This window comes from Microsporum canis, genomic scaffold (genome assembly GCF_000151145.1).
Source record: "Microsporum canis CBS 113480 supercont1.6 genomic scaffold, whole genome shotgun sequence".
In the NCBI taxonomy this organism is placed as follows: Eukaryota; Fungi; Ascomycota; class Eurotiomycetes; order Onygenales; family Arthrodermataceae; genus Microsporum; species Microsporum canis.
In genome coordinates this window covers 2,417,403-2,443,924 of record NW_003299164.1, presented here as the reverse complement: position 1 = coordinate 2,443,924, position 26,522 = coordinate 2,417,403, and the positions used below count along the sequence as shown (strand labels likewise).

Genomic DNA, 26,522 nt, shown 5'->3' with positions numbered 1-26,522 from the left:
TTACCAGGCCAGAACACGAGGCCAAAAGGCCTAGAGACCAGCTCTTCTTCCGTCATGTTTCAAATTGCTAGATAGAAACATGACGGTCATTCCGGGTATCCAAAGGCATCTTGTGGTTGCTATTGGGCTGTATCTCGACATCGGACGCTTTGTTCGGAGCCGGGACCGGAAAGTCCGAGGCTCCGTGGAGCTTCCGGGCGTTCAGCTCGCTCGAACACGCAGCATTGCATCGTTGAATATGAGCCTGGCGTCGTAGATCCGAAAAAGATGCTCTCATCCATAGGTTGGTTGTGCTTATGAATTGTTTTCATAGTTGAAATTGCCTTTCAACCGATCTCTAGCTGTGTACCGATGAAGCGGGCTTTAGATACGTCGGACAGTCCGAAGCCTCGGAGACGACAGGATCCTGTATCCTGTCAATTCTGTCGAAGCAAAAAGCTCAAATGTACCAGGGAGTTTCCTTGCGCAAACTGCCGCTTGCGCAATATAGAATGCGTTCCTTCATATAATAGTGAGTGGTGCATGGTCTGAGCTCATATTGCGAAGTTCCTGGGCTCTCTACATCGGCTTCTTATATTACCTTGATATAGAACCAAGTGGCTGTTGCTATGATTTATCGGCTAACAGAGCTAACTTGCCATTGTAGCCAGGAGATATGAAGCAAAACCGAGCCCGGTCCCGTCCAGTGTGGGTGGTCAGACTGGTCAAATAACGTAAGAAGTTATATCTATCATCTTGCAAGTGATAAAGCGTATTATAGCAAACCGTTCCTTGTACTCTGCATATCATACTAGCAGATAAAAGTACCGGTAGCGTTTGTTATAATCGCCATGTGGCTGTTTATATCTGACTTTCGGTAGGACTCTCGGGAGACTCGAGGAACGCGTGAAAAGAATTGAAGAAAAGCTTGGTATTCCTTTCGAAGAAATATTTAAAACCGGGGATGTCGCAAGTTCAAATACACCTGCTTATCTATTTCGATCACTCCCGAAGGAGAGAGCTATCCCTGATACTAGGGTAGAAGTAGAAGGCATTGGGTTTGAGTCGGCGGTGATAGGGCCATCCGAGAACAAACATGAGTATGAGTCGGTTGAAGATGGTGGAGATATGGCAGTGAGTATCTGCTTCATGGGTTATGATCAGCCATGGGGGGTTAATGACATTCCTTGGATAGGCTCGAATCATCGACAGTCTAATGCAACCCGCAGAAAGAGACCAGCCTCAGTTCCCCGGGGGTTGGCCACATACTCCAGGACTGACCATAACCAGCTCCCAACTTCAGTCCTTCCTTCCTTCATATTCGAGGGCTATCGAGTTTGTTGACTACTACCAGGAACATGTCTGTTGGGCATATCGCTTGCTGCACATGCCAACTCTGAGACGCCATGTCCTGGAGACATACCAGCAAATAGGAGCGGACCTCAGACCAAACCTCCCGGTTCTTGCACTCATCTGCGCAGTATTCGCACTATCGAAGTACTTTTCCTTGTCAACTTCGGCTTTCAATGGCTCCGACATGTCTCGAGATAGATCCTATCAAGAGTATGTTGAAATGGCTAGCCAGGCATTAGCTGTGGCTAGGCATTTAGAACACCCCACAGTCGAATCCATTCAAACTGTCCTATTAGTGGCAACTTGTTTGCTAGGAAACACTGGTGCCATCCGCTCAGCCCGAGTTCTAGCGGCAGCAATGTATATGTCTGCTCAGGCCTTATCCTTACACCAATTGGATTCGCCAAAAAATAAGAGACTACGGCAGAATGGACCGTATGATAGGCTAGAGTTGGAGATTAAACGGCGTATCTGGTGGCACATTGCGTCCACGGATTGGTATATTAATCAACTGCCCTTGACATATTGATGTCGGATTGAGGCTAACGTTGCATGTATACAGGGTCTTTGCTTTCATATCAGGACCTCAGGCGGGAACTTATATGGTGCATCCTTATCAGATGCATGTAGATCTTCCCAGTAACGCAGATGACCACGAAATAACGCCGTCTTCCTGTCCTAACAAGCCCTTGACCGAGCCGACAGAGGTAACTTACCTTATCTTTCGATGTAAACTATCCATGTTATTAGTGGAGTTTATGGAAACCGCCAATAAAGAGGGGCTAGAGTTCAATGAGATGGACTATGATCAAGTGCTCGCCTTCGACAAGAAAATCGGGGAATTTATCGCCACGGTACCATATTTCTTCCGACATGAAGAAAGCGAGGGCGGCGAGCATAGTGCAATGGAGAGGAATCAAGCGGAACTGGACAGGGAGCGGCCCTACCTCAAGTGGCAACGAGTGATGGCCCAGTTCGGAGCTTACACGAGACTATCTCGTTTGCATAGGCCTTATCTCGCCCTCGGAGCTCGCGACCCGCGCTATGCATACTCTCGCATGGCCTGTGTCAGGTCGGCCCGGGTGGTGCTCGAGGTCGAACGGCGGATGCGAAAGAGTATCGACCCTTCGACTCCGGATCCATCCAAGGTTTGGGCCATCGCATACCAGGTGTTCCTTGCCACAGCCGTCTTGGCAATGGATTACCACTTCAACAGAAACGAACCTTGCGCAGAAGAGCGAGCTCGAGAGATCCTGGAGTGCTGCCGTACACTAGAGGCAGCGGCTGTAAGTAGCATCGTCGCCGCAAGAGGCCTGAAGAAGCTCAGAGAGGTAGCAGCAAAATGGGGCCTTTTCACAGGTAGCGACTCCAAGCCAGACAACCAACCCAGAAATAAGTCGATAGCGTTGGCGAGAGAGACGGCACCTGTCCAGCATATAGGGTCTTTGCCAGAGGGAAATGCACTCCACGACACCGAAGGGGGAAACCTGACAGGCTTATGGGCTGAGCCGTGGGATATCAACGGTGTCCTGGACTATTCTCAATGGGACGGGGTATTCCAGGATCTTGAGAGCAACCCTGGTATGTTCTAGCATGGCCATGATATAGAATGCTGCAATAGTATCAGTATATTGGAGAATGAATATGTGTCTCGATGTATTGCTCGATGTTGAAGGTCGAGGTAGAAGTCGGCCCGACGTAAATCCGGAGAAAGGGTGCAGGTGGCACCAAAAAGCGACAGAGAGACAAAACAGAGACAAGCCGGAAGACGATTTAATTCATATTTGGTTAACGATATTTGACATGATGGATCCCTTTTCGGCAGAAGGAGGTGCGTATAGGGCTCCAATGGCAGTGTTTACAACATGGCTGACCTTGATACCTTGAAACAAGAGCTTCTCAACATCCAGAATGCCTTCTACCAAGGACAGTATGAGCAGGTAGTCGACTTCGACACCTCGTCCTTCTCCTCTGAAAACGCTCTCGCCGCCCGTGTTCTAAAGCTGCGCGCTCAGATTGCCGTCGGGCAGAGTAAAGAAGTCCTAAAAAGCCTAGGGGCCAAGCGGGACACACCAGAGTTGGATGCGGTTGCGGCGTTGGCACAGCATGCGTCTGGAAACGAAGCAGAGGCCTTGAAGCTGGCTGAAGACCTGGCGGCCAAGCATGGGGATAACGCGGCAGTGCAGGTGCTTGCCGGTCAAGTGCTGCATGCTCAAGACAAGACAGCAGAGGCTTTGGCCCTGCTATCAAAACACTCTGGAAATCTAGAGGCGTGAGCTGTGCCGTACCTGGACCTATGGGTTACATGGAGCTAACGAGCAGGCCGTATTAGTGTCGCTTTGATTGTTCAGATACACCTCCAGCAAAACAGGTCCGACCTCGCGCTAAAAGAAGTCCAGGCAGCTCGAAGGTGGGCGCAGGACTCACTGCTGGTTAACTTGGCAGAGTCCTGGGTGGGCATGAGAATGGTACGTTTGCGCACACGGATGCACACCTTACGATGTACCACCAGACTGACGGATATTAGGGTGGTGAGAAGTACCAGGCTGCTTTCTACGTCTACGAAGAACTTGCTTCCGTCCCCAGTACATCTTCTGCACTGTCGATAGTCGGTCAAGCTGTGTCCGAACTGCATCTGGGCCGTCTTCCAGAGGCAGAGGCTGCACTGCAATCGGCCATTCAGAAATACCCCGAGGATCCACAAGTACTCGCCAACTCGATTGTATTGAATGCAATCGGTGGAAAGGACAAAGAGGAATTGATAGCGTATGAACCCTTTTCATAACTACCTCCGCTCTTCCATCTTACTCTAGATATTGTGCCGATACTGATACAAAATAGAAAATTGAGCAAGGTTCAACCCGACCATGCATTCCTCACCGACCTGGAGGAAAAGTCGGCTCTCTTCGACACGGCTGCGGCGAAATATTCTGTCAAAGCCTAGTGATGGCTTGAATTTCACGATATAGAACCTGGCGTTTATCCACTAATAATGAATTTTACGGTCTACATTCACACCTTGACATTAAACCCAGTAAATGACGTTTATTCAGTTAAAATGTAAAATAGATGGTATCATAAGAAGTCAACTACAGATTCTCCATGAACCAAAGCCTCAACGTCTTGCCCATTTTGGTCTCCTCCCTATTGCCAAAACGGCGATTGATGATGGGACCGATATGCGGTTCTCCCTCGCAGATCATGTACTGTGTGAACGGAACAACAGGCTGATTACGGATCAGTATAAAAGAAGCGTAGTCAGGTATAGAGTGGCTCACCTTGATTTTCTCGACGAACTGAGTGACCGAGTCAACTATGACATCGTCCGACCCAACGTAGACGAGCAGAGACTTGGTCTTGATATCCTTCCACCATTCCGGAGGCGCTTGGATGGCATGGTTATAATTATCAGGCTCCGCGTTGCCGATGAAGGCTTGCGCCCAGCTTCTTCCGCACTCCAGAGAGAGATAGTCTCTCTTTGCATTCCTGGTGTACGACGGCACCTTGTCGGCCATCGAGACCCAGGGGGCCATGGTGAAAGCACCGCCCAGAGGAGCAGATATCTTCAGGGGCTGTATGTCTTTGTGTGGATGGGAGAGATGAGAGAGCACCCCGAGCGTGAGATTCCCCCCTGCCGAGTCACCGCCGAGGAAGACATTCTGCGGGTCGCGGCGTGTTTCTTCAACGATGTAGCGAAGGGCGCCGACTGCCTGTCTAAGCTGGGTGGGATAGACGCCTTCGGGACTGAGGGTATATGAGAGAAAGAAGAAAGCGACGTCTTTGCCGGCTGCGTTGAGCTGCTTGAGCAGAGCAGAGTACAGCTGGAAGTACGCAGGGTATGCAGGCAGAGCAAACCCGCCTCCTACAAGCATTGTAAGTATCTCTCTCTCTCTCTATATATATATATATCTATTGAAAGATGCTCGGCCTACCGTGGTAGTATATCACTACGTTCTTTGCATCCTTCTCCCCGAGCCAGTGCCCCTGAGCGCCATGTTCAAGCTGCACCGTCTGGGGCTTGATGCCACGGCCTCTTGCATAGAGCTCGTATGCCTGAGCCGTAGATGGATACATAAAGCTGTCAGGGAGCAGTCAGCATACAATTGGAGAAGCCAGCCGTTTTATGATCCGGGGTTTGTCTACCTACCGAAGCTGTCTTATGGACATGCGCCATAGGAATCTCCGGACGACAGCGTGGCGGATGTGAGTCCTGTACGTCCTGGCGCCGTCCCGCCCGCGCACCAGGCCGGTGATGGCTGCAGCTATCGCCGTCGCAAGCAGACCGAGTCCTGCTGGTAGAAAGTCCAGCTTCTCGGCCAGTGTCAGCTTTACTAGCGAGTTGACGGGCGTGAGGGCCTTCCCGGTCGCCATGCTGGGTGTTGCTATATTATATTATATCGATTATATCGATTTATATGGGGAAAAGAAAGCATCAGCCTGAGTACTTCTCCGGTCGTGTAATGATTATATTTTGATATTTATAAGAAGCTCGATGCTTGTCCAGGGGCTTGCCGAGGTCTTCACATGACTTCTTTACGTCGGATTAATTATTGTTCATTTTCCTCATGTTTTTTTATAGAAAAGCTCTGGTTAAAACAGATATGAAAGAGTTCCTATTGATGGTTGAAAAGGAAAGGCAAGGAAAAAGGATGTGTGCTAGAGGTTGCCATTGACTGGCGCATCGGCGAGCTCGCAAAAGGCCTTGAAGGTGGTCAGGTCTTTGCCGTCGACGGTGCTCTCGATAACACACTCGGCCGCGGCGCCGACGAAGAAGACGTAGCCTTCCTTCATGTCGAAGCTCTTTGCTGGGCCGACGCTGATCCTGCCCTCGCCGGCCGTGCAGATGACGATGCTCGGTCCGTTGATGGGCTCAAAGGTGGCCTTCGCGCCGGCAGACTTTAGGTCCGTCTTGACGACGCTGAACTCCTCGATTGGCGGGTCGTACAGACAGGCCGCGGAGCCGCTGGAGTAGGCTGTCGTGTTCATCTTCATGTACGGATACTCGGTAGGGGTCATCTTCTGCTCCTCGATGGGCGCATAGGAGTAGGTGAGCATGCTGGTGAGCGTGGACACGTCTTTGAACTTGGGAGTAAAGCCGGCCCGGACAACGTTGTCGGACGAGGCCATGCACTCGACGATGTCCCCGCTGATGTAGGCGTGGATGTCGTCTGCCTTGAGGAACATGGCCTCTCCGGGGCTCAACTTGATGAAATTGAGGAAGAAGAGGACAAAGAGGCCGATGTCGTTGGGGAACTGTCCGTTTAACCGGACGACGAGCTCGGCGAGCTCGGACGGGTTGGCCGGGTCGGTGTCTGGAGAGGCAGCGGAGGTTGCAAACGTCTCTGGCGAGCTCTCTGCGGCGCTGACGAGTTTCGCGGTAGCACTGGTGATGGCTTCCTGCGGCGACTGCATCAGCTTGGTAAACACCTCTCTGAGTGCGGTCTTGTTCTTCTGCAGGGTGTCCTCGTCCTGGGACTTCTCCTGGCCGCTAACGGTCTTCTCAAAGGCCTCGGCGGCCCCGGTGCCGACCAGCTCACGCAGCGGTTCGACGGCGCGGAGGAAGTGCACGATCTCAGCGAGTGGGCGGAAGCCGCAGAGACCCTCAAACGGGGTGACTGCAATGGTCATCTCCGGCTTATGGTTGTCATCTATATACACATATGTTAGCGGTCTCCCTGAGTAAAAAAATTTGGGTAGTTGCGGCTTGATCACACCTGGGTAGTTCTTCGAGTCCCTGGCATGGAGAGCCTCGGCCAGCTTCTTGTTCGGATGGGCCTGGATGCTGAGGGCCTTGCCGATGGAGAGGATCTTGAAGAGGAACGGGAGCTTTCCACCGTATCGAGAGACGATCTCGGTCGACATGAGGGCCTTGTTCGTCTGCACCAGGTCAAGCAACGACCTCTGGGTCTCGACATCTTTTGACGGCAGAGACGGGTGTGTTCCCATCCACAGCTGCAGACATCGGTCAGTAAACGTATATCAAGACAGGCGGTAGATATTCTCCTCCCCATACCTCTGCATACGGCTTGTCAGGCTCGACGCAGAAGCCATCTACGGGCGTTGCGGCCGCATATCTGGCCGCAGCAGACTCGGAGCCAACCTTGCCTGGTAGCAGCAGGACAATCAGCCATTGATCACGAAGCCATCGTGAGAAGAAGGAGAGTAGAAAAGGGCGTCTCCATTACCCCAGCCGTAGCTGTTGACTCCTGTAAACAACTTGTTAGCAGGCCCTTTGCCATCATAGATAACAGCACACAAGCAAGACTCACCACACTGAAGACGGAAGAGAGGAACCTGCATGGCGATGGCTACAGCTCAGTGTCCAACCAGTCTCTGTCTATTCTCCCGGTTATCCTGTCTGACACCGGCTCGACTTTTTGTTGTATCTTAACTACATCATCGAGGGGCAAAAAAAAAAAAGGGAAGATGGACGAGGACGAGGTTCAGCCACAGGATGCGCGCAAGCATGCGAAAACGCCACAGCAGCGACTCCTACTGCGATTCCGACTGCCAGCCCGACCGCCGCAGGAGACAGCAGAGACAGGGCGACAGATCTATCAGGCGCAGCACAATCGCATCGGGGCGACGGACGACGCGGATGGCATCCATGGTTCATCGTCGACCAGCCCAGCCGCATCCACGACCGTGAAGACAGGGAGCAGCAGCAGCAGCAGCAGCAGCAGCGAGAGAAGCATCCGTGGCAGGCCCCCGACGCTCCATAGCTCGCACGACTGGGGAGCATTGGATATAGAGAAGGGCAGACAGGGTGCTGCCAGCATGTCGCGCAACCGTCCGAGAGGGCCGGCGACGAGAGAGAACGGGCTGGCGGCAGACGAGGAGGTTGAGATGTGGAACAAGATCTGCCAGGATATCAGAAAGGCCGCTGAGAAGAACGACAGGCAGAGGGCCATTGGCCTGCAGATTGCCGCCTTGAACGAGAAGATAGCACGGAACGGCAGCAGTACGTTGATTCCCGCCTTTCTCTCCATATACACATCTTATACACATCTTATACACTACGGATGGATGCTAACATCATGTGTAGAGCCGACACTGGCGGAGATAGACCACCTGGACAGCCTCCACCGGCAGCAGCTGAAGCTGAGCGAGGAGGAGAGGGCCATCCTGCAGGACGAGCCGGCGGACGTCACCAAGAACCTGGGCATCCTGATCGCCCTCCGCTCGGCGTCAGAGGCAGACCCCCAGAGCCGGTCTCTCTCGCAGAACAAGTCTCGCAAGAGAAAAGGAGACGTCGACCTCGCCTCGACCGAGTCTCCCGGGCCGTCGTCCTCGGGCGTGTCGTCAGACAAGCTGAATCGGATCAAGGGCGGCGCCCAGCGGAGCACCAGCGTGTCGAGCAGCCATCGTGAGGTCACCGCCTCGCTGGACAGCGGCGTCGAGGGCGGCCGGCCGTCCGAGAGAGCAGACCAGCTTGTCGTCGGTGCCGAAGTCGTCTTCAAGCACAACAAGAAGCAGCAGGGCGTCGAGGGAGAGGGAATACAGTGCATCATCAAGAACATCAGCGGCGAAGGAAACAAAAGACGGTAAGCCCTGTCACTCTCCACGATGCCACCACCACCACCACCGCTACTACCACGGATTACTTATTACATGCTATAGATACGACGTCCAGGACCCGGAGCCCATCGAGAACGGGGAAGAGGGCGCCATCTACAAGACCACGGCGGCCTCCCTGATCCCCATCCCCAAGGCCGGCTCCCCGCTGCCGCAGTTCCAGGTGGGCAAGCAGGTTCTGGCCCGGTATCCGGACACGACGACCTTCTACCGGGCCGAAGTCATGGGCCTGAAGAAGGACGTCTACCGTCTCAAGTTCGAGGGCGAAGAAGACGACAAGGAGATGGAGGTCGACCGCCGCTACGTCCTCGACATCCCTAGCAAGTGATTCCGCCCGTTTGTTCCGCTCTCTTTCGTCTCGTCCTTTCGTCTCGTCCTTTCGTCTCTATTCTATAGGCTGGAGTTGGAGGAGTCCTGGTTATTGATATCTCGTTTTTTTCGCATGCAATGGATAAATTGTGTATCTTGGGACTGGCTTCTTACTATCCATGTATTATACTAGAACATAATACTCATATCTCAGTCCTTCTTCGTCGTCGTCGTCGTCTTCTTCTTCTCGTCTCTTCTTCTTGCTTAGTGAAGGCTGACCTCATGCTTACTCAGCCTTCCGGCGGCCGAGGCTCTTTTTTTTCTCCCTGCAAGTTCTTCGAAGCAACGAAGAAACATCTAAAAAGGATGATAAAGAGCTGAAAGAACGAGAAGAAGAAGAACTCTTACATCCTACTTCCATGTGCTAGAGTCACGATGCCGTCGCCGTCCGCCCAAGCCTCTCCCTTCATCGCTCCACGGCCCATCCACCCTCACCAGCAGCAGCAGGTCGCTGATTATTCCCGGACACAGGGAGAGCCGTCCCGGAGGATACCAGCGTCTTCAGATGCCAGAGACAGCCATGCCGGCTCGCACACAGCAGAGGAGGGCGGCAGACTCAGTGATACCGACGACCACGCCTCCTCGACCCCCGCCTTGCCATCCTCTATAATATCTCCCGCCTTCACTCCTCCGTCCACTCCCGGAGGCGGCAGCGGCAGCACCAGCGTCTACCCTTCCATTCTCTCTCCAAAGCCTAGAATTGAGGCTAGACACACGCCCTCTAAGCCGCCGAGGCTGCTGCCGCATCTTCCACAGGTAGAATGCATCGTTCGTGCTAGGATACCGACCACCACCGGCGCAGAGATGTTCCTGCACCTCTACCAGAACGACGCCGATAACAAGGAACACCTAGCCATTGTCTTTGGAAACTCAATCCGCAGCCGCAGCCTGGACAGGGTTCGAGAGGGAGAGACAGAGATGGACCGTATGATCAGGGGTGCATACGTTGGCAGACTACGGCCAGGGCGGATAAGCAGTCGATACGACGAACTTGCAAACACGGGCGGCAGACCCGGGGAGCGCACAGAGACTCCGCCAGAAACTGCAGTACAGCCTCCGTCGCAGGCTCCGCTGGTCAGAATACATTCGGAATGCTACACCGGGGAGACTGCATGGTCGGCTCGGTGTGACTGCGGCGAGCAGCTAGACGAAGCCGCACGACTGATGTCGGAACCCACGTCCACCGGCACCGATGCCGGCTTCCAAGAGCCCGGCGGCGTGATCGTCTATCTGCGTCAGGAAGGGCGTGGCATCGGCCTCGGTGAGAAACTCAAGGCATACAACCTGCAGGATCTTGGCTCGGACACCGTAGAAGCCAACCTGCTCCTCCGCCACCCTGCAGATGCTCGCAGCTACGGTCTTGCAACCGCCATACTCGTCGACCTGGGGCTGGGACAAGACTCGTCAGACCGTGGCATCCGGCTGTTGACCAATAATCCGGATAAAGTCGCTGCGGTGGAAGGCCCGAACCGAGAGATTGCTGTCAAGGAGAGAGTGCCCATGGTACCACTTGCGTGGAAAACAGGCGGTACCAAGGGAATAAAGAGCGTAGAGATTGAAGGATACCTTCGGACGAAGGTGAGTTCACTTGTGTTCCTCCTCCCATACTTTTTTTTTGTTATTAACGGTCTATAGATTGGAAAGATGGGCCATATGATTGAATAGACCCGAGCCCGTATTTCCTACCTCGTATATTTCAGATACTCTCAAGACCATTTCCCCGGCACCTTATCCATTTACAGCGTTCTTTTTTGTTTTTCATGTGTTGACGAGCCTATAAATTTCATTTGTTTTTCAGCAGCCTGTTCCTATCGCTGGGAGGTTTTGGTCCTGCATGCATAACCATGACCTGGTTATTACGCCCGAATATCTATATCCATACGCTAGATCTGCTCGCCCTTTCTTATCTTCAAGCATTTTATTGAAAGACATTGTACAGCAATGCATCCACTATGTCTACTGAGGCAATAATACCCAAAAACAGCAACGCGGACAAGCAGCGACGCCTCTTCCGATATCCATCACTTTCTCCCCTTTGCGAAGAAAAGCGTCATCTTCCCACCCCAAGCTTCAGGGACGGTCATCTGCTCTTTCAACACTGTATAGTCACTCTCCTTGCACCCTGCCGAGCTGAAAAGGCCATCCATCTCCTCCTTGGTAAAACCGCTATGCGACACCGTATGCGCAGCAGGATGGTCGATTTTCGCCGGGTTAAATCCCTTGCCTTCCTTCTCCCAATCGGCAACGACCACGATACCACCGGGACTAAGACGTTCGACGAACCGGTTAATCAGCGTCTGCGGATCCTCGACATGATGCAGCGCGTGGACGATGATGATGAGGTCAAAGTTGAAGAACTCCTCCTTTGCAATGGATGAAGTGGCTTCCGACTCGGTCAGGTTACCTTTGACCGCGTATATCTGGTGCTCGGACAGCCCCTCCTTACGAGCTGTTTGGTTGAACTTCTCGACCATCCCGGCAGCCACGTCGACGCCGATACATTTGGAGAAGTACGATGTGAAGAACTTTGCAATTGATTAGCCGTGTTATGCCCAAGGAGGGGCTATCTTCATCTTACTCGTGAGATGTATCCTTCGCCGCAGGCATAGTCCATCATCTTCTGCCCCGATTGGCCATCCTTTATACCAAACCAGGATAAGTTCTCTTGGAGGTGTTCGCAAATCTGCTTCTGACAAGAAACGACCCATTCATTGTCAAATACAGTAGATGCAGCGGAACTATCGTGATGCCCTTAGTACTAGAACAAAAAAAACCAGTTCATGGAAGCATTAAAAGGCTCTTCATACCTCCAGTACTCTCCATTAACCTGGGTATGGTTTTGGTCATGGCCGTGATGGTGATGATGGTTGCCACACATGGTTGCTGGGTTATCAGGCTCAGGGTTGAAGATTATCAATTGAGAGTGTTTATATGCTCATTACCAAAGTGTTGTCTGATTGTCTCGAAAAAAGTGTTTAGGACAACATGAATGTCCATGGCCTTTATATACCCCTAGATTCTCCTTTTCTCCCTTATCACTAAACCCGGAGACATTCTCTAATTGTCTCCGAGGAATATTATTAATCCCCTTAGTTGTCCTGTTCCAGTCTATCTAGTTTAGATTTTGTATCTACCATGCATGTTTGCGGCTTCAGCCTTGTTTACTTGTTCACGAAGACCACATTCCACTTCCCAAGCGGTCCCCCCAGCCCAAAGTATCTCCCTATATTGATATTACTAGACCATCCGCTGTACGTATACTCCATATCCTTTGTATACAAAATCATACCGACGAATTCAGATGCAAACATGTGATCTCCGCTGACCGCCAGCCTCGAAAATCAAGGCGTGACACGAAAGAGCTCAGAGACCGCAAGGGGCTGCATAACGCTCCGAGAAGTCTCCGCGCTCTGCATATCAAGTATCCACCCAGACATCCTACATGTGCTTGTAGGATAGTTGGATATATAGATAAGCACAGAAGGCCCCACTGGCCATACGTGAATTAATACAATATACACGGAATCTGGGCTATATCGTTAAGCATGCATCGTCACTTGGCCCTGGAGTGCAAAGTATGCCGAGATTGATAAGATTAGATAAGATTAGATGCCAAGCCAAGGCGCCTTAGCTAATTGGTCACATGATATGGCCCGAGGTTTCCCATGTTGGTTGCAGCCTGAGTAGAGAGAGGAAGACAAACTTGGCTTCTCTCGCTTCTTCTCCCAAGGTAAGCCTTAGATGGAGAATTAGGCAGCACAGAAGAAGATGGAGGGCCTACCACCTGTTACGCCGGGGGTGGCGCCACGGACATCCCTAGTCAGCATGTTCCGAAAGAACGGCAGGCCAACCTCCTGTGAACCATGTCGTATCTCCAAGGTCAGATGTGATCATGTAACACCCATCTGCCAGCGATGCGAGAAGCGAGGGATTGCTGATAAGGTAATGGAGTACTGTCACCATTATGTGACCGCCTGTTATTGTTTTGAGGGATATATATTGATCGAATCCTAGTGCTATTACCATGAGGCGCCTTTGACTCGGGCTGGTCCAAGAAATCGTAATAGAGTCACCAAGTCATCTAGTCTATCCGGGACAGACGCTGTGAGCCGACGCAGCTCTGACATTAAAAGTGCCCTTCTTAAATACCCTACGCCCTCCGATGGAAAAGCGGATGGCGGCACAACTATTCAGAACGCCTATCTTGGTTCAACCAGCTTCCTGTCTGTTTTCCAAGAAACCCCTTCGGGATTCTCCAGCTGCTCTGTTCTATCGCCCCAAGTGGACCTGGGACAATGGGGTTACGATGCTGCTTATACAGAGCTCAACTTGGCCCGGCTCCTTTCCGCGTTTGACTTGTATGAAAAGCTGATCATATCGTTTTATGAAAAATATCACCTCACCATCATTCCCATGCAGTTAGTGCTTACTCCTCTCAGGGCCACCAAGGCCTATTTGGAAACTGGAGGGTGGCTTCAAGAGTCGCGTCAGCGTGAGCTCTACGCCAAAATCACCCAAAGCACCGCTCGTCCACTCCAAATCCAAATTTCTGGCACCTCATCACTGGAAGACTTCAGTGCCTTATTTTCTGGGGAGAATTTGAGATGGGAATTTGTTGGGGTAATTTATTCACTAGCAGGGCTGAGTGCCATCTCAGATCACCTCCTCACGCCCGTGCCTTGGTCTTATAATGAGGAGGTTCAGGACAAAGAAGCGTTTGCTAAAGAGATGGCTGCAGCATGTAATAGCTGCTCGCAATTATGCAAACGCTATGATAATTGCAATGACTTAATGATTTGGCTACACTACATCTACGCAGTGCTGGCATCAGACGTTTTAGGAGAAACAAGTAAGTATTACCTCCCTTTGAAGCCCCATTTATTGAGTTGAGCATAGGTCACTGAGAATTTAGGCCACCACGTATACGCAGTCATGGGCGACTTGGTCACTGATATATACGGAATGGGCCTTCACCGATATAAAACTCCAGATTCAGACGTCCCCTTCTTTCTTTCGGAAGTCCGCAAGAGATTGGTTGCTGCCACGTACCGAACGGATAAAAACTTAGCAACGTTTCTGGGCCGGCCACCGCGTCTCCCTTATCACTATTGTGATGCCGCTTTACCCCTGGATATTGGGGATGAAGACCTTTTCCTTCAAGGTGAGGAGCTTCAAGCAGTCCTTAGGAAGCTAACACACGACGGATGGGGCTCTGAGGGAACCTCGAATGGCAAAATCCGGCCTGTAACCGCCATTAGGATGCGTTATTTCTCCTCAATTTTTCGAGAGAAAGTCCTGAGGCTGTCCCTTGGACGAAAAGGGGAAACTTTCACGCACGACCTCCAGTAAGTGTACTACCAATATCATTTTCATAACCCAATAATTAACTTGTAGCTAGAGAAACTTATCAGGAATGCAAGCGGATGTTGGACGGAGTTCCTGGATGGTTTCACTACCGTACAGACTGCTGGGAAACACTCGATTCGGTCACATGCATTGTGAGCCTTGTTATTTATCTTGAATGTATTCACACAATGTTTCAGGTTGAGCGCATTCGATGCCGGGAGAAACAGGGCTCCGTAAGGGATCTTCTTGATAGCTCAATGCAGGCTGTTTCCGCTGTGATAGATTTCACGAAACAAGGGGAGAAGAAGGGTAATAAGGTTTGGAAAGATTTTGCTTGGGTGGTAAGTTTATATACCTAGGCTACCCACGGCAGTATAACATATTAATTAACACATGCGTGCAGTTCCTACTATATGCTCTGCCGACTGCGGGTGTTCTCGCAATTGAACTTCATAGATGCACAGTCACGGAGACCCCTCTTTCATCCACTGCGCCTCGGTCTGAGGTTATTCGCAACCTAAGCACCATTGTTTCATGGTTTGAGTGCACCGACCTCCCAGTTAATGCTACTCATAACACCTGTGTGGAGGTTAGTAAGGCTATCAACAAACTCCTGGACGATACTTTAAACTATCAGCCCGGTACCGGCCAGCGCCGAATAGGGGGTGACCATCGAGTCGCAGAACTCGCCATCTCCTCTGAGATGCCTCCTGGAGTAGATACGGATACTGTCATGAAAAACACTAAGCCTTATGACTTGGGGGTCCCGATGTTACACCCTGAGCCGTTTGGTAGTGATCTGACCAATGGCATATCAATTGGGACGGGAGAAAGCTTTCTCACCTGGCTTGATGGACTGGGGATGGACACGTCTATTCCAGAGTTTCTGCTATGAATGTATTGACATATTGCCTCGTGGCAGCGCGCTTCGAGTAGCACTTTTACAGCGCCATAACAGACCTGAGCAACCCCCCTCCAAACCCTGTTTCATGGCCTTGGGGGTGTCTGCGATTGGTACACTAATTAGTGTCGCTAATAATAGCCTTCAGACTATTCATGCAGTCCAGAATAATACTTGAGGCTGACCACATAAGGAAATAGAGTTGCACGGTCTGGGCTCTGGACCGCTGCGGGAAGCCTGCTCTGCCTTCGACAAATTAGGCAAAAGGTGGTTAGTAAACGGCTCTTGAGGCGTCTTTTCCGGACCGCAGACCGGGGCTGTGGATGTACGAACACTGCGGGACAAGAGCCTACGGGTCCGCTGCAGCAGATAAGCACTTGGAGCCAGACAGACGATAGCGATCAACGGCCTGCTCTGGTGATCTCATTCGTCGTACTTCGGGAGCCCCCTATGCAAATGGCTTGTGCTATTATTGCTTTGGGGGTGAGTATCACACTCTTTCCTTTTTGATACGGAGCCTATCCACGACTTTAAAGCCTCAGACCAGACCTCGATCGACTGGAATGCGTCCAGCCATCGCCATGCTGATCCCAGCCAGACAAATTATAATCGAACGCGCCGTTTATTCGATGGCCTCGCCGTAATTTTATCCAGGCGAGGGTTTTGATAGAGTCAACCCGTAACGCCAACCATTCATCACGGCTTAAAAACAAGACTATAACGGCGTGCATATCGAAGGGCAATATTTATTTCTTTTTGTTATCAACATATTGTCGCCTATTAGCAGATGTAACAACCTGTATTCGACATCTCGACTGCATGTTTTAGCTGAAGTAAATCCTGCATGAGTCGTCATCTGCCATCGAACTCTACAGACACAGCGAGGCTTCTTCCCCCTAGTGCTGAGACGAGACCCCTCAAGCCAACGGTGGCGCTCTAGCAAGGCCCAATCATGGAGACAGCATGTTCCATCCCTGGACTCGACCATCGTTAAAGCGCCTCTTGTCCCCAAAGGCTGGGTGAAGCCCGCCATCCCATCTTCCTGGATCCATATTCATATTGGCTAAGGGAAAAAAAGAAGGAATCGTTGATATATAACTGCAATCGGACAGCGGTTCAGGGGGCGAAAGCCTCTCATTTTAACTTCAATTTTTTTTTTTTCGTACCGTCTCGACCAACACTGCGAACGGCAAAAAAACTCCATCCTTTTGGAGTCGCAATTAAATACGTCCTCTGTCCTGGGCCCAAGTCGCACATAACTATACATACGTGTTTGCAATATCGTTTGGCCGCGGGAAAGAAGGTGGACGAACGTCTGACTGGCCGTACGTCACGGCGAAGGGTTGAAGCATCATGGCTGGACAGGCGCCGCCCGCCCTAGGAACTGTATCGGGCGGCGACTCGTCCTCCGTCAAACAGGAATGTGTTAATTCCCCCAGTTCCGGTTTGGGTACTGGTGTCACGGCGACAACAGCTGGGCCTGCGCTGCCTGGGAAGAAGCGAGCGAGCACATCCTCACGAGGAGTCGCTAATCTCACCGCAGAGCAACTGGCAAAGAAGCGGGCGAACGACAGGGAAGCACAACGGGCAATTCGAAAGAGAACGCGCACCCAGATCGAGTTGCTTGAGCAGAGGGTGCGTGAGCTGACCTCGCTGCAGCCATATCAGGACCTACAGGAGGCACTGCGGCAGAAACATATCCTACAGGCGGAGAATAATGAGATCAAGCGGAGGCTCGCCTCCGTTATGGCGACCCTCCAGCCGATTCTCAATCACTCAGGCTCTCTAGCATCGACGATACCACCATTAAGCCCCCATAGCGAAGTTTTTCCTGCCCGCAGAACCAATTCCACCTCCCATACGGATATCCCTCCAACTCCGCCGCCCCAGCCAGACCACAATTCTCAGCATGGATTGCCCAGTGAACAGCCTGATCGACGTGTACGGAATCCCGCCAGCGTCGAATCTATAAATGGGGCCGCTGCTGCCTATTCAAGTTCTCCTACAACGAGTGTGAGCCCATCTCCGTCAGCCTCTACTCAAGGACCTGGCCATTTACAAAGCTGGCAGCAGAATCCTCCCACCCCTCGCAACACTGACCATGGTTGGCCATCGCATACTCAGCTCTTTGACTACCAAAAGCGCAACCTTACACATAACCTTGAGCTTTCAGGAAACGGCGAGAGACTAGGATTCAATTTTCTTCTGGATTCAAACCAGAATATACCTAGGATCAACGACTTCCGTCTTAGTAGTTCGTCCTCCTCCAATGGCTCCTTGCCGTACGATGGCCGTCTGAACAATCCTTCATACATTGATTCCAACATGTGTCCGTACTCGATACCAATCCGCAATGTCGAGCCTACATGTCCGCTAGATGGCATTCTACTTGATTTTCTTCGCACCCGCCAGCGTGAGGCAGCCGAAGGTGTCCCTAACCGACAGCTTATTGGCCCTCCTTACCCAAGTGTCTCTTCCTTGCTCAACCCAGCTAAAGGAATTTACTCACATCCTCTTTCAAAAGTATTTACAGACATTCTCAGTAAATTCCCCAATATTTCCAATTTGCCTGAACAAGTCGCTGTCCTATACGTCATGTTCCTTCTCATGAGGTGGCAGATATACCCAACGCGCGAGAATTATGACCGTCTCCCCGAGTGGATGACACCACGAACATCGCAGATCGTCACACCGCATGCAGCGTGGATTGACTATCTCCCATGGCCTCGTATGCGTGATAGGATGGTCGCTTCATATGCCGACTACGATTTCTCCAACTGGTTTATTCCCTATACGACAGGACTCAGTCTGAACTGGCCTTACGAACCAACCGATACCCTACTAGCCACCAATGACTCTGAAGAATTAATAATAAACCCAGTCTTCGAACGGCATTTGCGTGATCTGAATAACTGGTCTCTCGGAACGCTCTTTGCAACCACATATCCTCATCTAGTTGACACAACTCGAATTGTTCCAGAGTCGAACCACCAAAAGCAGCCGCCGAAGTAGAAGTACCTCAACCCCTTGCACGTCTTTTTTTTGTACTCTTACATTCCCTTGAGTTACCTTACTGGACTTTTCTTTCACGGTATCTGGATGCTTCTAGCGGGGGAGTTGGGGGTTTCTTTTTACATGGGATTAAATCTGGAGTCTAACATGTCATATATATAAACAATAGCCGGACATTTCTGCAGCCAAATAAACGGCCTAGTCCTATATCTTGATAAATTTTTAACATATCCCTGGCCTCATATAAATCAATCATATCATAATACTTCAAGAAATAATGTCTTTACATAGTAAATGTTGATTTTATTATATGGAGGGCACGCTAAACCCATTTGGGAAACTACGCAACTACGCAACTTCAAGTTCGTACTTCGCGGAGAACAACACGATCAGAACAGCTTTAGCAAAACAATCTGGCGAAGGCCGCCCAGCATTATTATTCATTGCACAGGTGCTCTCTGGTACAGACAACCAACCCCTTGAAGAAACGGCCATACCCCCTCTCTCCCTCTAGAAAATGGCGGAGCCTCCTATCGGTAACACCCCCTCCCTCCTATACAAAAATCATATGGCTCCCATGTTGTTAACAATGGGATTAATCTAGTTCTCGACGGTGGAACGGGTTTCTTAAAAGTCGGATATGCCGCGCAGGTAGAGCCCTCCTCGACACGACAGCCATTGCTGTGGGAGAAATAAGTGGTTGCTAATTGTATATTCTCCCCGCACTGCCAGAACTTCCCAGAACACCAGTTCCCTTCGATAGTGGGACGCCCAATCCTTCGAACAGAAGAACAGGCGGGTGATATAGTAGTCAAGGATATTATGTGTGGAGATGAGGCCGCTGCCGCCCGATCTATGCTTCAGATTTCTTACCCTGTACGAGCCGAGATTCCCTGCTGCCTGATACACTCCTAACGTCGGTTTGACTAGATGGAAAATGGAATTGTGAAGAACTGGGAAGATATGCAGCATCTATGGAACTACACGTTTTATGAAAAGATGAAAATTGATCCCACTGGCCGAAAGATTCTCCTGACCGAACCTCCGATGAACCCTCTCCGAAACCGCGAGAAGATGTGCGAGACCATGTTTGAAGGATACAATTTTGGCGGTGTATATGTTGCTATCCAGGCTGTTCTAGCACTTTATGCTCAAGGTGTGATTACATCTATTCCGCTTGACATGGGTCATAGTTGAATGCTAATATGGTGTGAAGGGCTGAGCAGCGGTGTTGTGGTAGACTCTGGCGATGGCGTAACTCACGTCATTCCTGTGTACGAGTCTACGGTCCTGAACCACCTCACCCGTCGTCTTGATGTTGCTGGCAGAGATGTGACCCGTAACCTTATCGCCCTGCTCCTCCGCAGAGGTTACGCCCTCAACCGTACCGCAGACTTTGAAACGGTGCGCCAAATTAAAGAAAAGCTTTGCTATGTCTCGTATGACTTGGAGCTTGACAAACGCCTCTCCGAAGATACCACCGTGTTGGTAGAATCATACACTCTCCCAGACGGCCGAGTGATAAGGGTCGGAAGCGAGCGCTTCGAGGCTCCCGAATGTCTTTTCCAGCCGCACCTGGTCGATGTTGATCAGCCGGGTATCGCTGAATTATTATTCAACACCATACAGGCTGCCGATGTAGATGTCAGAAGTAGCCTGTACAAAGCTATTGTCCTCAGTGGCGGAAGCAGCATGTACCCCGGTCTACCATCGCGATTAGAAAAGGAGTTGAAGCAGCTATGGTTGACCAGAAATCTACACGGTGACCCAGAGCGACTAGACGTAAGACAGTACATCTTCGCACCGTCTGGATCTTTACTAACACCCTTTATACAGAAATTCAAACCCCGAATCGAAGATCCTCCACGAAGGCGACATATGGTCTTCCTGGGAGGCGCTGTCCTTGCAAACTTGGTAAGTGTAGACCCATCAATGCATTGTAGGGACTTCTTGACACTAACTGCCAACTCCCCACAGCTCGCTGATAAGGACAACATGTGGATCTCAAAACAAGAATGGGAGGAACAGGGCACCAGAGCTCTGGAAAAGCTGGGCCCTAGATAAATCAGTATATACAAAAAGACTACTAGACCTAGCTCTCCAGAGTACGTACTTTATGACCAATTAAGATATAGCCCTGTTTGCCTATGTAATAGTTCAGCGCCTACCTAGAAACTAGAATATTCGACGCGGTAAGTAAAGTCTATCATATTAAAATGTATATCGCATTGCTTCTTCAGCTTTCTGCCCAGCTGGTGAAAGGAAGACATGTTAGCCGTTGCGGGCCCGGTGTATGTAGCAGTCCAGTAGAGAAAGTATTCACATCGTAGAAATACAGAGACGACTTCAAAAAAAAATTAGATACCACCCATAGCTCACTGTTTTAGGAGGCTTTAAAAATAGCCGTATGAGCATGTTCCAAAGTTATACAAGGATGAAGGATATAAAACAAAAACCCAGGACCACAAAGAGATCTATGAAGATAGAAAGAAAAAGGGAGCCCTCTCGGTAAGGCCCGAAGGTAAATTCCATAAAACCACACGGCTTTCCGTTGCTCGACCTCATGCATAGTCGTGAAATGAACATTCATTCGTCAGACTCAGAATCAGGTCCTTCATCTTCCAGTCGCTTCCTTCGTTCCTCATCGAGCTCACGATATGTACTCCAGCTGAGGAGTAGGAAGGCGAGAGTAATCAGAATTCCACCGATGATAGAACTGAAGCCAAGGGCCTTGTGGTTGAACTTCCAGTCGACAAGAGCCACCAGGAATATGGTAAGAAGTGCCGCGACGGATGACAGGACGGGCGAGGTAAGAGATATGAGAACAAGGAATGAACCAGAGAAAGCTGGAGCGATATGCAGTCAGTACTCACGGTATACAATAAAAAGAGGGAAGCTAATGATATAAGAGGATATACGTACTAGCATTTGAAAGGGTAGAAATGATCAGAAGCCAGGCAGTTTCTCCCCGTGGTATCTCGAATGTTTCCCACCCAAGAATATGGAAAAATGGTAATGGAATCCAAAGGCAAAGAAGAGTAAATAGACCGATCATGCTCCCGAAAGTATTTGCAAAGATAACACCCCGACCTGAGCTTGTCCCTTCCGGCGGGCAAGCAAACCGTTTAAACAAAACCTCGTATAACCCATAAAGAACACTACCAACGCCAATAATGATGTTACCGACTGCCCTGTTTGATGCTTTTTTGAGAGTATCAGCGTCTCCCGCCGGCGTACCTTCCGGAGGTCCACCGGGGCCGTATGCAATAATGATGACTCCAACGATGGCGACGCAGACAGAAAAGACTTTGTCAAATCGTAATTTGTCGTTGAGTAGTGGGATCGAGAATGCGTAGGCAAAGAAGGCGGAACAGTTATAGATTGCAGTCAAGTCACTGCTGGTGGTTAAGTCAACGGCAACGTACCAAGAGCCCCCGGCTATGGTGAGAGCCAAGGCAACGAAGACTGTCGTTTTGACCATGTACGGGACCGGCGACTTGTTTGACTCGCGGGTAGTGAGGTGTAGGTCCTGGGATTCCACCATCTGCGCTGTTGTTCGTAGGATATAAACATGTCTACGCCAGAAAGCAGGCCACTTGAGATGTCTTTTTTGGACCCGAAGAACGAGAAGCTGGATTGGCCATAGAAAGATCCACGACCCGTGTGTAAGATAGCTATATCACCATAAGACGAGTCATTAGCATCCATGGATTAATATTACCATAGAATAGCCATAGAGCGAGCGAAGTGTAACCTTCGGGAGAGAGGAAAGAAAAATGACAACTCACAGCATGCAGTACGGTTTGTTCCATCCTAACTCCTGTTGAATATAGACGGCAGTCTGGGTCTGGACGGTAAAACTGATGAGACTGATGACCAAGGCAAAGGCAGCAATAAGATATTTCTTCCTCGTGGCATTCTTCGCCCCAAAATCCGGGCTTCTGCTTCTAAAACTTGACCGTCCTCTGGTTAAGGACGGTCGTCCTTCTTCGATGCTCGCAGGCCCGACACTCGAAGACCGTCCACGGTTCTCACCCTTCAACAGCGGTACCTTAGACCGACTCTCACCCGGACATTGCATGCTAGGACGTCCGACTGCCATGTCTCCATCCGAGTCTTCCTCTGCCGAGCTATCAGCTGTCTTGGTGTGGCCGTCGTCTGCTGAAAAGAGAGTCGTCGAGTTCGACTTGCTTGGCTTTAGCTCTCGCAGCCGAATATCAGTGTTGGAAGAAAGATTGCTATATCCTGCTACTGCTGCGGCTGCCGATCTACGACGAGAAAGCGAGCTCCGTCGTTCAGAATCAGATCTGCTGAGCCCGTCGTCGTCCCGTTGAGTAGTAGGATAGTGAGTTGCCTGGTTGGAGCTTTGTGGTGACATCCATGCAGGTTCTTTAAAAAGATCTCCTATCGTCTATTTTTCCCTCTTCTCTCTCTCTCTTTATATATCTCTCTCCGCTCCCTTTCTGTCCTGTTGGGCCCGTCTCGCTTGATAGGCTGATGGCCTTGCGGCTTCACGTCTGCACCAGTGACATCGGATGGTTGCGCAGGACAACCAACGAGAACAAATTGCAGCTCTGCCTGTGGTTCCGGTGTGTCAAACGTCGTGTGAGAGGGAAGCTGAAAAATCACACACGCGATGGTGATATTATCCGTTAGTTATTTGCTTCAACTGGCTTCTTCTTGTTGAAGACTGAAAAATACGAAACTTCGAAGTTTCGCCCCTTTTGCTTAGTAAGTGTTGCGCCCCCCAAGCACGATTCAAGAGCAAGGAGGGAGAAGCATTTCATTTGAACAGTTTTTCTATTGTGAATAAGTGATTGATTCTTGGATGCTTGGACGTGCCTGGTTGGCCTTGTGGTTGGCGTGCAGCTTGTTCAGGAGACCAACCTGCCATCACCAGGTCAGTCAGGGGTCAACTTATTATTCGAGACAATATATCAGAGTGACGGCGGAAAAGTTACCCTCAAGAGTTATCTTCATACGAAGACGACCACGGCGTCTGATAAGGGTTGGAAACAATCCTTTGTCCGGATGCCATCATCCCAGAGGTGCAACATGTACGAGTTACACCGGAAGAGATACTTGGAGAGCATGCAGGATAAAAGAGTACAGGCAGTGCGTACTCCTATGCAAAGGCTCCTCGTACTCCATAGTATTTATGTATGTACAACTGTGGCTCGACAGTTTCCCTTGTCTTCCTGTCTTCTTCTTGTCTTCCTGTGCTATAGACGGCCTTTTATAGAATGACGTCACATCCTAGCCTTCAACTTGATGCCAAAAAAAACATGCATCACCATCGGATGATGGCCTTTTTATAAGCTTCTTTGATGGCTGGATGGTGTCCATTAGACCGGTTAGCGTGTCGCAAGGGATTGTCGCTGTATCAGGACTTGGCTTACAGTAAGTATCCTGTCTTCGTGTAGGGTGTCAAGCCTGTAGCCGTCGAGATATAAAAACAATTAGTAATTCGAGCAGCGATAGTGAATACGAGTTTATTTACGCTCTTTACTCCCTTTATAAAAAAGGTTGCTTATAATCGTGGCAAGGGAATATATAAACATCTCTCCATAGCCAACAAAGAGAGCCTCATCATTTGAAAACACCTAAGAGACCGATCGTTGACCATTACAGCCATGCCTCTTGTAGTGCCGAAATTTCCCCGGGTGATCCTGGGGCTCATGACCTTTGGTCCGGACGAAAAGGCGATGGCCCGGATAACAAGCCTTGACGAGTTCAAGCGGTGCCTGGACTGTTTCACGGCTAGGGGGTACAATGAAGTCGACACTGCTCGGGTCTATGTCGGCGGAAAGCAGGAAGCCTTCACGGCTCAGGCTGGCTGGAAAGAACGCGGCCTCAAGCTGGCGACTAAATGGTACCCCAGGACTCCTGGCGCGCACAAGGGAGACCAGGTCCGGGCTAAGCTCGAGGAGTCCTTGAAGGAGCTGCAGACAGACTGTGTTGACATTTTCTATCTCCATGCTGCGGATCGGTCTGTGCCGTTTTCAGAAACCCTAGAGGCCGTCAATGAGTTGCACAAGGAAGGGAAATTTGTCCAGCTGGCATTGAGCAACTATACTGCCTTCGAGGTTGCGGAGATTGTCACCATGTGCAACGAGAGAGGATGGGTGCGGCCGACAATCTACCAAGCCATGTACAATGCCATCAGTGAGTACCTTGGATGCTTGTTTATGTATTATTATACATGTAAAATCCTGCAACTAATAGTGTGAAATCTGTAACGCAGCGCGATCCATTGAAGCTGAACTAATACCCTGCTGCAAGCGATATGGAATGGATATCGTCGTGTACAACCCGCTAGCTGGAGGAATCCTGTCGGGTAAGTATAAGACCGCAGATATCCCAGCGGAGGGTCGATATAGCAACGCCCACTCCGGAGGACAGCTCTATCGGGGCCGATATTTCAAGGACTCTGTATTCGATGCGTTGAAGATTATCGAGCCTGTGGCAGAGAAGCACAAGCTGAGTCTGGTCGAGATAGCGTTCCGCTGGATAATGCACCATTCTGCTCTGAACATTAAAGATGGGAACGATGGAATCATCATCGGCGTGAGTAGCTATGAGCAGCTTGAGAAGAACTTGGACGACCTGGAAAAAGGCCCGCTTCCGGAGGAAGTTGTTGCTGCGCTCGACGAGGCCTGGATGGTTGCAAAGGCTACGACGGCTAATTATTGGCATCTTGACTTGAAGTATACATATGACACCCAGGCAGCGCTGTTTAAGCCTAGGTAGTAGTTAGACCTTCAGTCTATATACCATGCATACATAGTTTTTGCCGTATATTGAATACTTCTATATTCTGCGTTGCTCGCGTGCGTTGCGTCTGCATTCAATTCCAAGTGGGCCCACAAACTGGGTGGACATCTCGGGATGATAGTTAACTACTGTTTTTTTGTAGATCTTTAAAAGGCGATGGGCCCGATAGAGCAGACATCCACGCCTCGATTTATCTACCTGGAAACTCCCATATGTCGAGAGCCCAAGCTAATTCACCTGACAAGTTAACTTCTTCGCAAACCATCAAGTATTGATATTGAGCAGGACAAGATGCCTTACCGGCTCCTCATAATCAACCCAAACACATCGACTCATATGACAGATGCCCTGAAACCGATAGTCAACGGGGTAAACCTAAGGGGTAATTCGGCTGTCGAAATCTACAACGGAGGAAAAGTGCTTCCGGACAAGCTCCCGGAGGTTCAAGTTGACTATTTCACAGCTCCCAGAGAGCCAACCGTCTCGAAAGAAGGGATCACCCTCGAAGGCATACCGAGCATCAATAACGGCAAACAATCGATCCTATCTGCCCAGCACTGCTTCCCACATCTCCAGTCGTTGATAGGGGAATATGACGGCTTTCTGGTCGCATGCTACTCTCCGCATCCGCTGGTCGGTATGCTAAGGAGGGCAATCGAGGAACGCAATAACGTGAAGCCCACAGCCGCCATCGAGAGACCGTTCCACAGAAGGCAGTATGTGACCGGCATCATGGATGCAAGCATAGAGATGAGCGCATATTTCGTCAATTGCGCTTCTCAGGAGTCACAACAGCACACTCCAGGCAAATTTGGAATCGTCACCACTGCTGATGAATGGAAAGAAGAGTTAGACACAGCAGCGAGAGACATGCTGCTGTCCAACGGGAACGACCCTGATCTGACGGTATTCGCAGGCGTTGAAACGACAGGGCTCACGGCCAGTGAACTGCACAGCGCTCCAGCGGACCTGGTCAAGTCCCGTATCAAGAGTGCAACTGAACGGCTGAAGCACCGCGCTGGGCCTTCACTGCGAGTAATCAGCATGGGATGTGCAGCAATGGCCGGGATGGAAAAAGCTGTTCGTGAAGCCTTCGATACGAGCCAGCCAGTCACTGTTGTAGATGGAACTGCTGCTGGCGTCGCAGTTCTGCTTGGGCTGTGTAGAGCCAGCTAGATAGACCTAATAGCTATGTAGAAAATACATCTTCTTC

The 26,522-nt window shown here is 50.5% G+C and overlaps 13 protein-coding genes across 13 annotated transcripts; 9 read left to right on the top strand and 4 right to left on the bottom strand.

Annotated features, from left to right (window-relative positions):
* Positions 1 to 79: 79 nt before the first annotated feature.
* Positions 80 to 2,924, top strand: MCYG_07045 (C6 zinc finger domain-containing protein; the record flags this gene model as incomplete). The annotated part of the gene is made up of 4 exons (XM_002845035.1): positions 80 to 252; positions 861 to 1,113; positions 1,175 to 1,830; positions 1,895 to 2,924. The coding sequence occupies 4 exons, from the start codon at positions 80 to 82 to the stop codon at positions 2,922 to 2,924; spliced, it is 2,112 nt and encodes a 703-aa protein (XP_002845081.1).
* A 273-nt stretch (positions 2,925 to 3,197) lies between these two features.
* Positions 3,198 to 4,276, top strand: MCYG_07044 (coatomer subunit epsilon; the record flags this gene model as incomplete). The annotated part of the gene is made up of 4 exons (XM_002845034.1): positions 3,198 to 3,604; positions 3,665 to 3,800; positions 3,860 to 4,098; positions 4,174 to 4,276. 4 exons carry the CDS (start codon positions 3,198 to 3,200, stop codon positions 4,274 to 4,276), a joined length of 885 nt encoding a protein of 294 aa, XP_002845080.1.
* Positions 4,277 to 4,421: 145 nt separating this feature from the next.
* MCYG_07043 (alpha/beta hydrolase fold protein) lies at positions 4,422 to 5,703 on the bottom strand (the record flags this gene model as incomplete). Its single annotated transcript, XM_002845033.1, has 4 exons — positions 4,422 to 4,559; positions 4,611 to 5,194; positions 5,265 to 5,410; positions 5,480 to 5,703. 4 exons carry the CDS (start codon positions 5,701 to 5,703, stop codon positions 4,422 to 4,424), a joined length of 1,092 nt encoding a protein of 363 aa, XP_002845079.1.
* Positions 5,704 to 5,988: 285 nt separating this feature from the next.
* MCYG_07042 (mannose-6-phosphate isomerase) lies at positions 5,989 to 7,632 on the bottom strand (the record flags this gene model as incomplete). Its single annotated transcript, XM_002845032.1, has 5 exons — positions 5,989 to 6,980; positions 7,047 to 7,284; positions 7,346 to 7,437; positions 7,518 to 7,538; positions 7,602 to 7,632. 5 exons carry the CDS (start codon positions 7,630 to 7,632, stop codon positions 5,989 to 5,991), a joined length of 1,374 nt encoding a protein of 457 aa, XP_002845078.1.
* A 126-nt stretch (positions 7,633 to 7,758) lies between these two features.
* MCYG_07041 (SAGA-associated factor 29) lies at positions 7,759 to 9,235 on the top strand (the record flags this gene model as incomplete). Its single annotated transcript, XM_002845031.1, has 3 exons — positions 7,759 to 8,293; positions 8,378 to 8,876; positions 8,953 to 9,235. The coding sequence occupies 3 exons, from the start codon at positions 7,759 to 7,761 to the stop codon at positions 9,233 to 9,235; spliced, it is 1,317 nt and encodes a 438-aa protein (XP_002845077.1).
* Positions 9,236 to 9,651: 416 nt separating this feature from the next.
* MCYG_07040 (GTP cyclohydrolase-2) lies at positions 9,652 to 10,941 on the top strand (the record flags this gene model as incomplete). The annotated part of the gene is made up of 2 exons (XM_002845030.1): positions 9,652 to 10,854; positions 10,912 to 10,941. 2 exons carry the CDS (start codon positions 9,652 to 9,654, stop codon positions 10,939 to 10,941), a joined length of 1,233 nt encoding a protein of 410 aa, XP_002845076.1.
* Positions 10,942 to 11,297: 356 nt separating this feature from the next.
* Positions 11,298 to 12,154, bottom strand: MCYG_07039 (conserved hypothetical protein; the record flags this gene model as incomplete). Its single annotated transcript, XM_002845029.1, has 3 exons — positions 11,298 to 11,801; positions 11,855 to 12,014; positions 12,084 to 12,154. 3 exons carry the CDS (start codon positions 12,152 to 12,154, stop codon positions 11,298 to 11,300), a joined length of 735 nt encoding a protein of 244 aa, XP_002845075.1.
* Positions 12,155 to 13,044: 890 nt separating this feature from the next.
* MCYG_07038 (conserved hypothetical protein) lies at positions 13,045 to 15,517 on the top strand (the record flags this gene model as incomplete). The annotated part of the gene is made up of 6 exons (XM_002845028.1): positions 13,045 to 13,218; positions 13,291 to 14,017; positions 14,189 to 14,621; positions 14,675 to 14,774; positions 14,820 to 14,963; positions 15,026 to 15,517. The coding sequence occupies 6 exons, from the start codon at positions 13,045 to 13,047 to the stop codon at positions 15,515 to 15,517; spliced, it is 2,070 nt and encodes a 689-aa protein (XP_002845074.1).
* Positions 15,518 to 16,876: 1,359 nt separating this feature from the next.
* On the top strand, positions 16,877 to 18,535 carry MCYG_07037 (conserved hypothetical protein; the record flags this gene model as incomplete). The annotated part of the gene is made up of 1 exon (XM_002845027.1): positions 16,877 to 18,535. The coding sequence occupies one exon, from the start codon at positions 16,877 to 16,879 to the stop codon at positions 18,533 to 18,535; it is 1,659 nt and encodes a 552-aa protein (XP_002845073.1).
* A 930-nt stretch (positions 18,536 to 19,465) lies between these two features.
* MCYG_07036 (actin) lies at positions 19,466 to 21,331 on the top strand (the record flags this gene model as incomplete). The annotated part of the gene is made up of 7 exons (XM_002845026.1): positions 19,466 to 19,691; positions 19,752 to 20,317; positions 20,372 to 20,449; positions 20,550 to 20,603; positions 20,776 to 20,826; positions 20,939 to 21,043; positions 21,215 to 21,331. 7 exons carry the CDS (start codon positions 19,466 to 19,468, stop codon positions 21,329 to 21,331), a joined length of 1,197 nt encoding a protein of 398 aa, XP_002845072.1.
* A 255-nt stretch (positions 21,332 to 21,586) lies between these two features.
* On the bottom strand, positions 21,587 to 22,913 carry MCYG_07035 (conserved hypothetical protein; the record flags this gene model as incomplete). Its single annotated transcript, XM_002845025.1, has 3 exons — positions 21,587 to 21,726; positions 21,773 to 22,209; positions 22,324 to 22,913. 3 exons carry the CDS (start codon positions 22,911 to 22,913, stop codon positions 21,587 to 21,589), a joined length of 1,167 nt encoding a protein of 388 aa, XP_002845071.1.
* A 1,255-nt stretch (positions 22,914 to 24,168) lies between these two features.
* On the top strand, positions 24,169 to 25,285 carry MCYG_07034 (aflatoxin B1 aldehyde reductase member 2; the record flags this gene model as incomplete). Its single annotated transcript, XM_002845024.1, has 2 exons — positions 24,169 to 24,700; positions 24,780 to 25,285. The coding sequence occupies 2 exons, from the start codon at positions 24,169 to 24,171 to the stop codon at positions 25,283 to 25,285; spliced, it is 1,038 nt and encodes a 345-aa protein (XP_002845070.1).
* A 315-nt stretch (positions 25,286 to 25,600) lies between these two features.
* MCYG_07033 (tubulin gamma chain) lies at positions 25,601 to 26,485 on the top strand (the record flags this gene model as incomplete). The annotated part of the gene is made up of 1 exon (XM_002845023.1): positions 25,601 to 26,485. One exon carries the CDS (start codon positions 25,601 to 25,603, stop codon positions 26,483 to 26,485), a length of 885 nt encoding a protein of 294 aa, XP_002845069.1.
* Between the last annotated feature and the right edge of the window lie 37 nt (positions 26,486 to 26,522).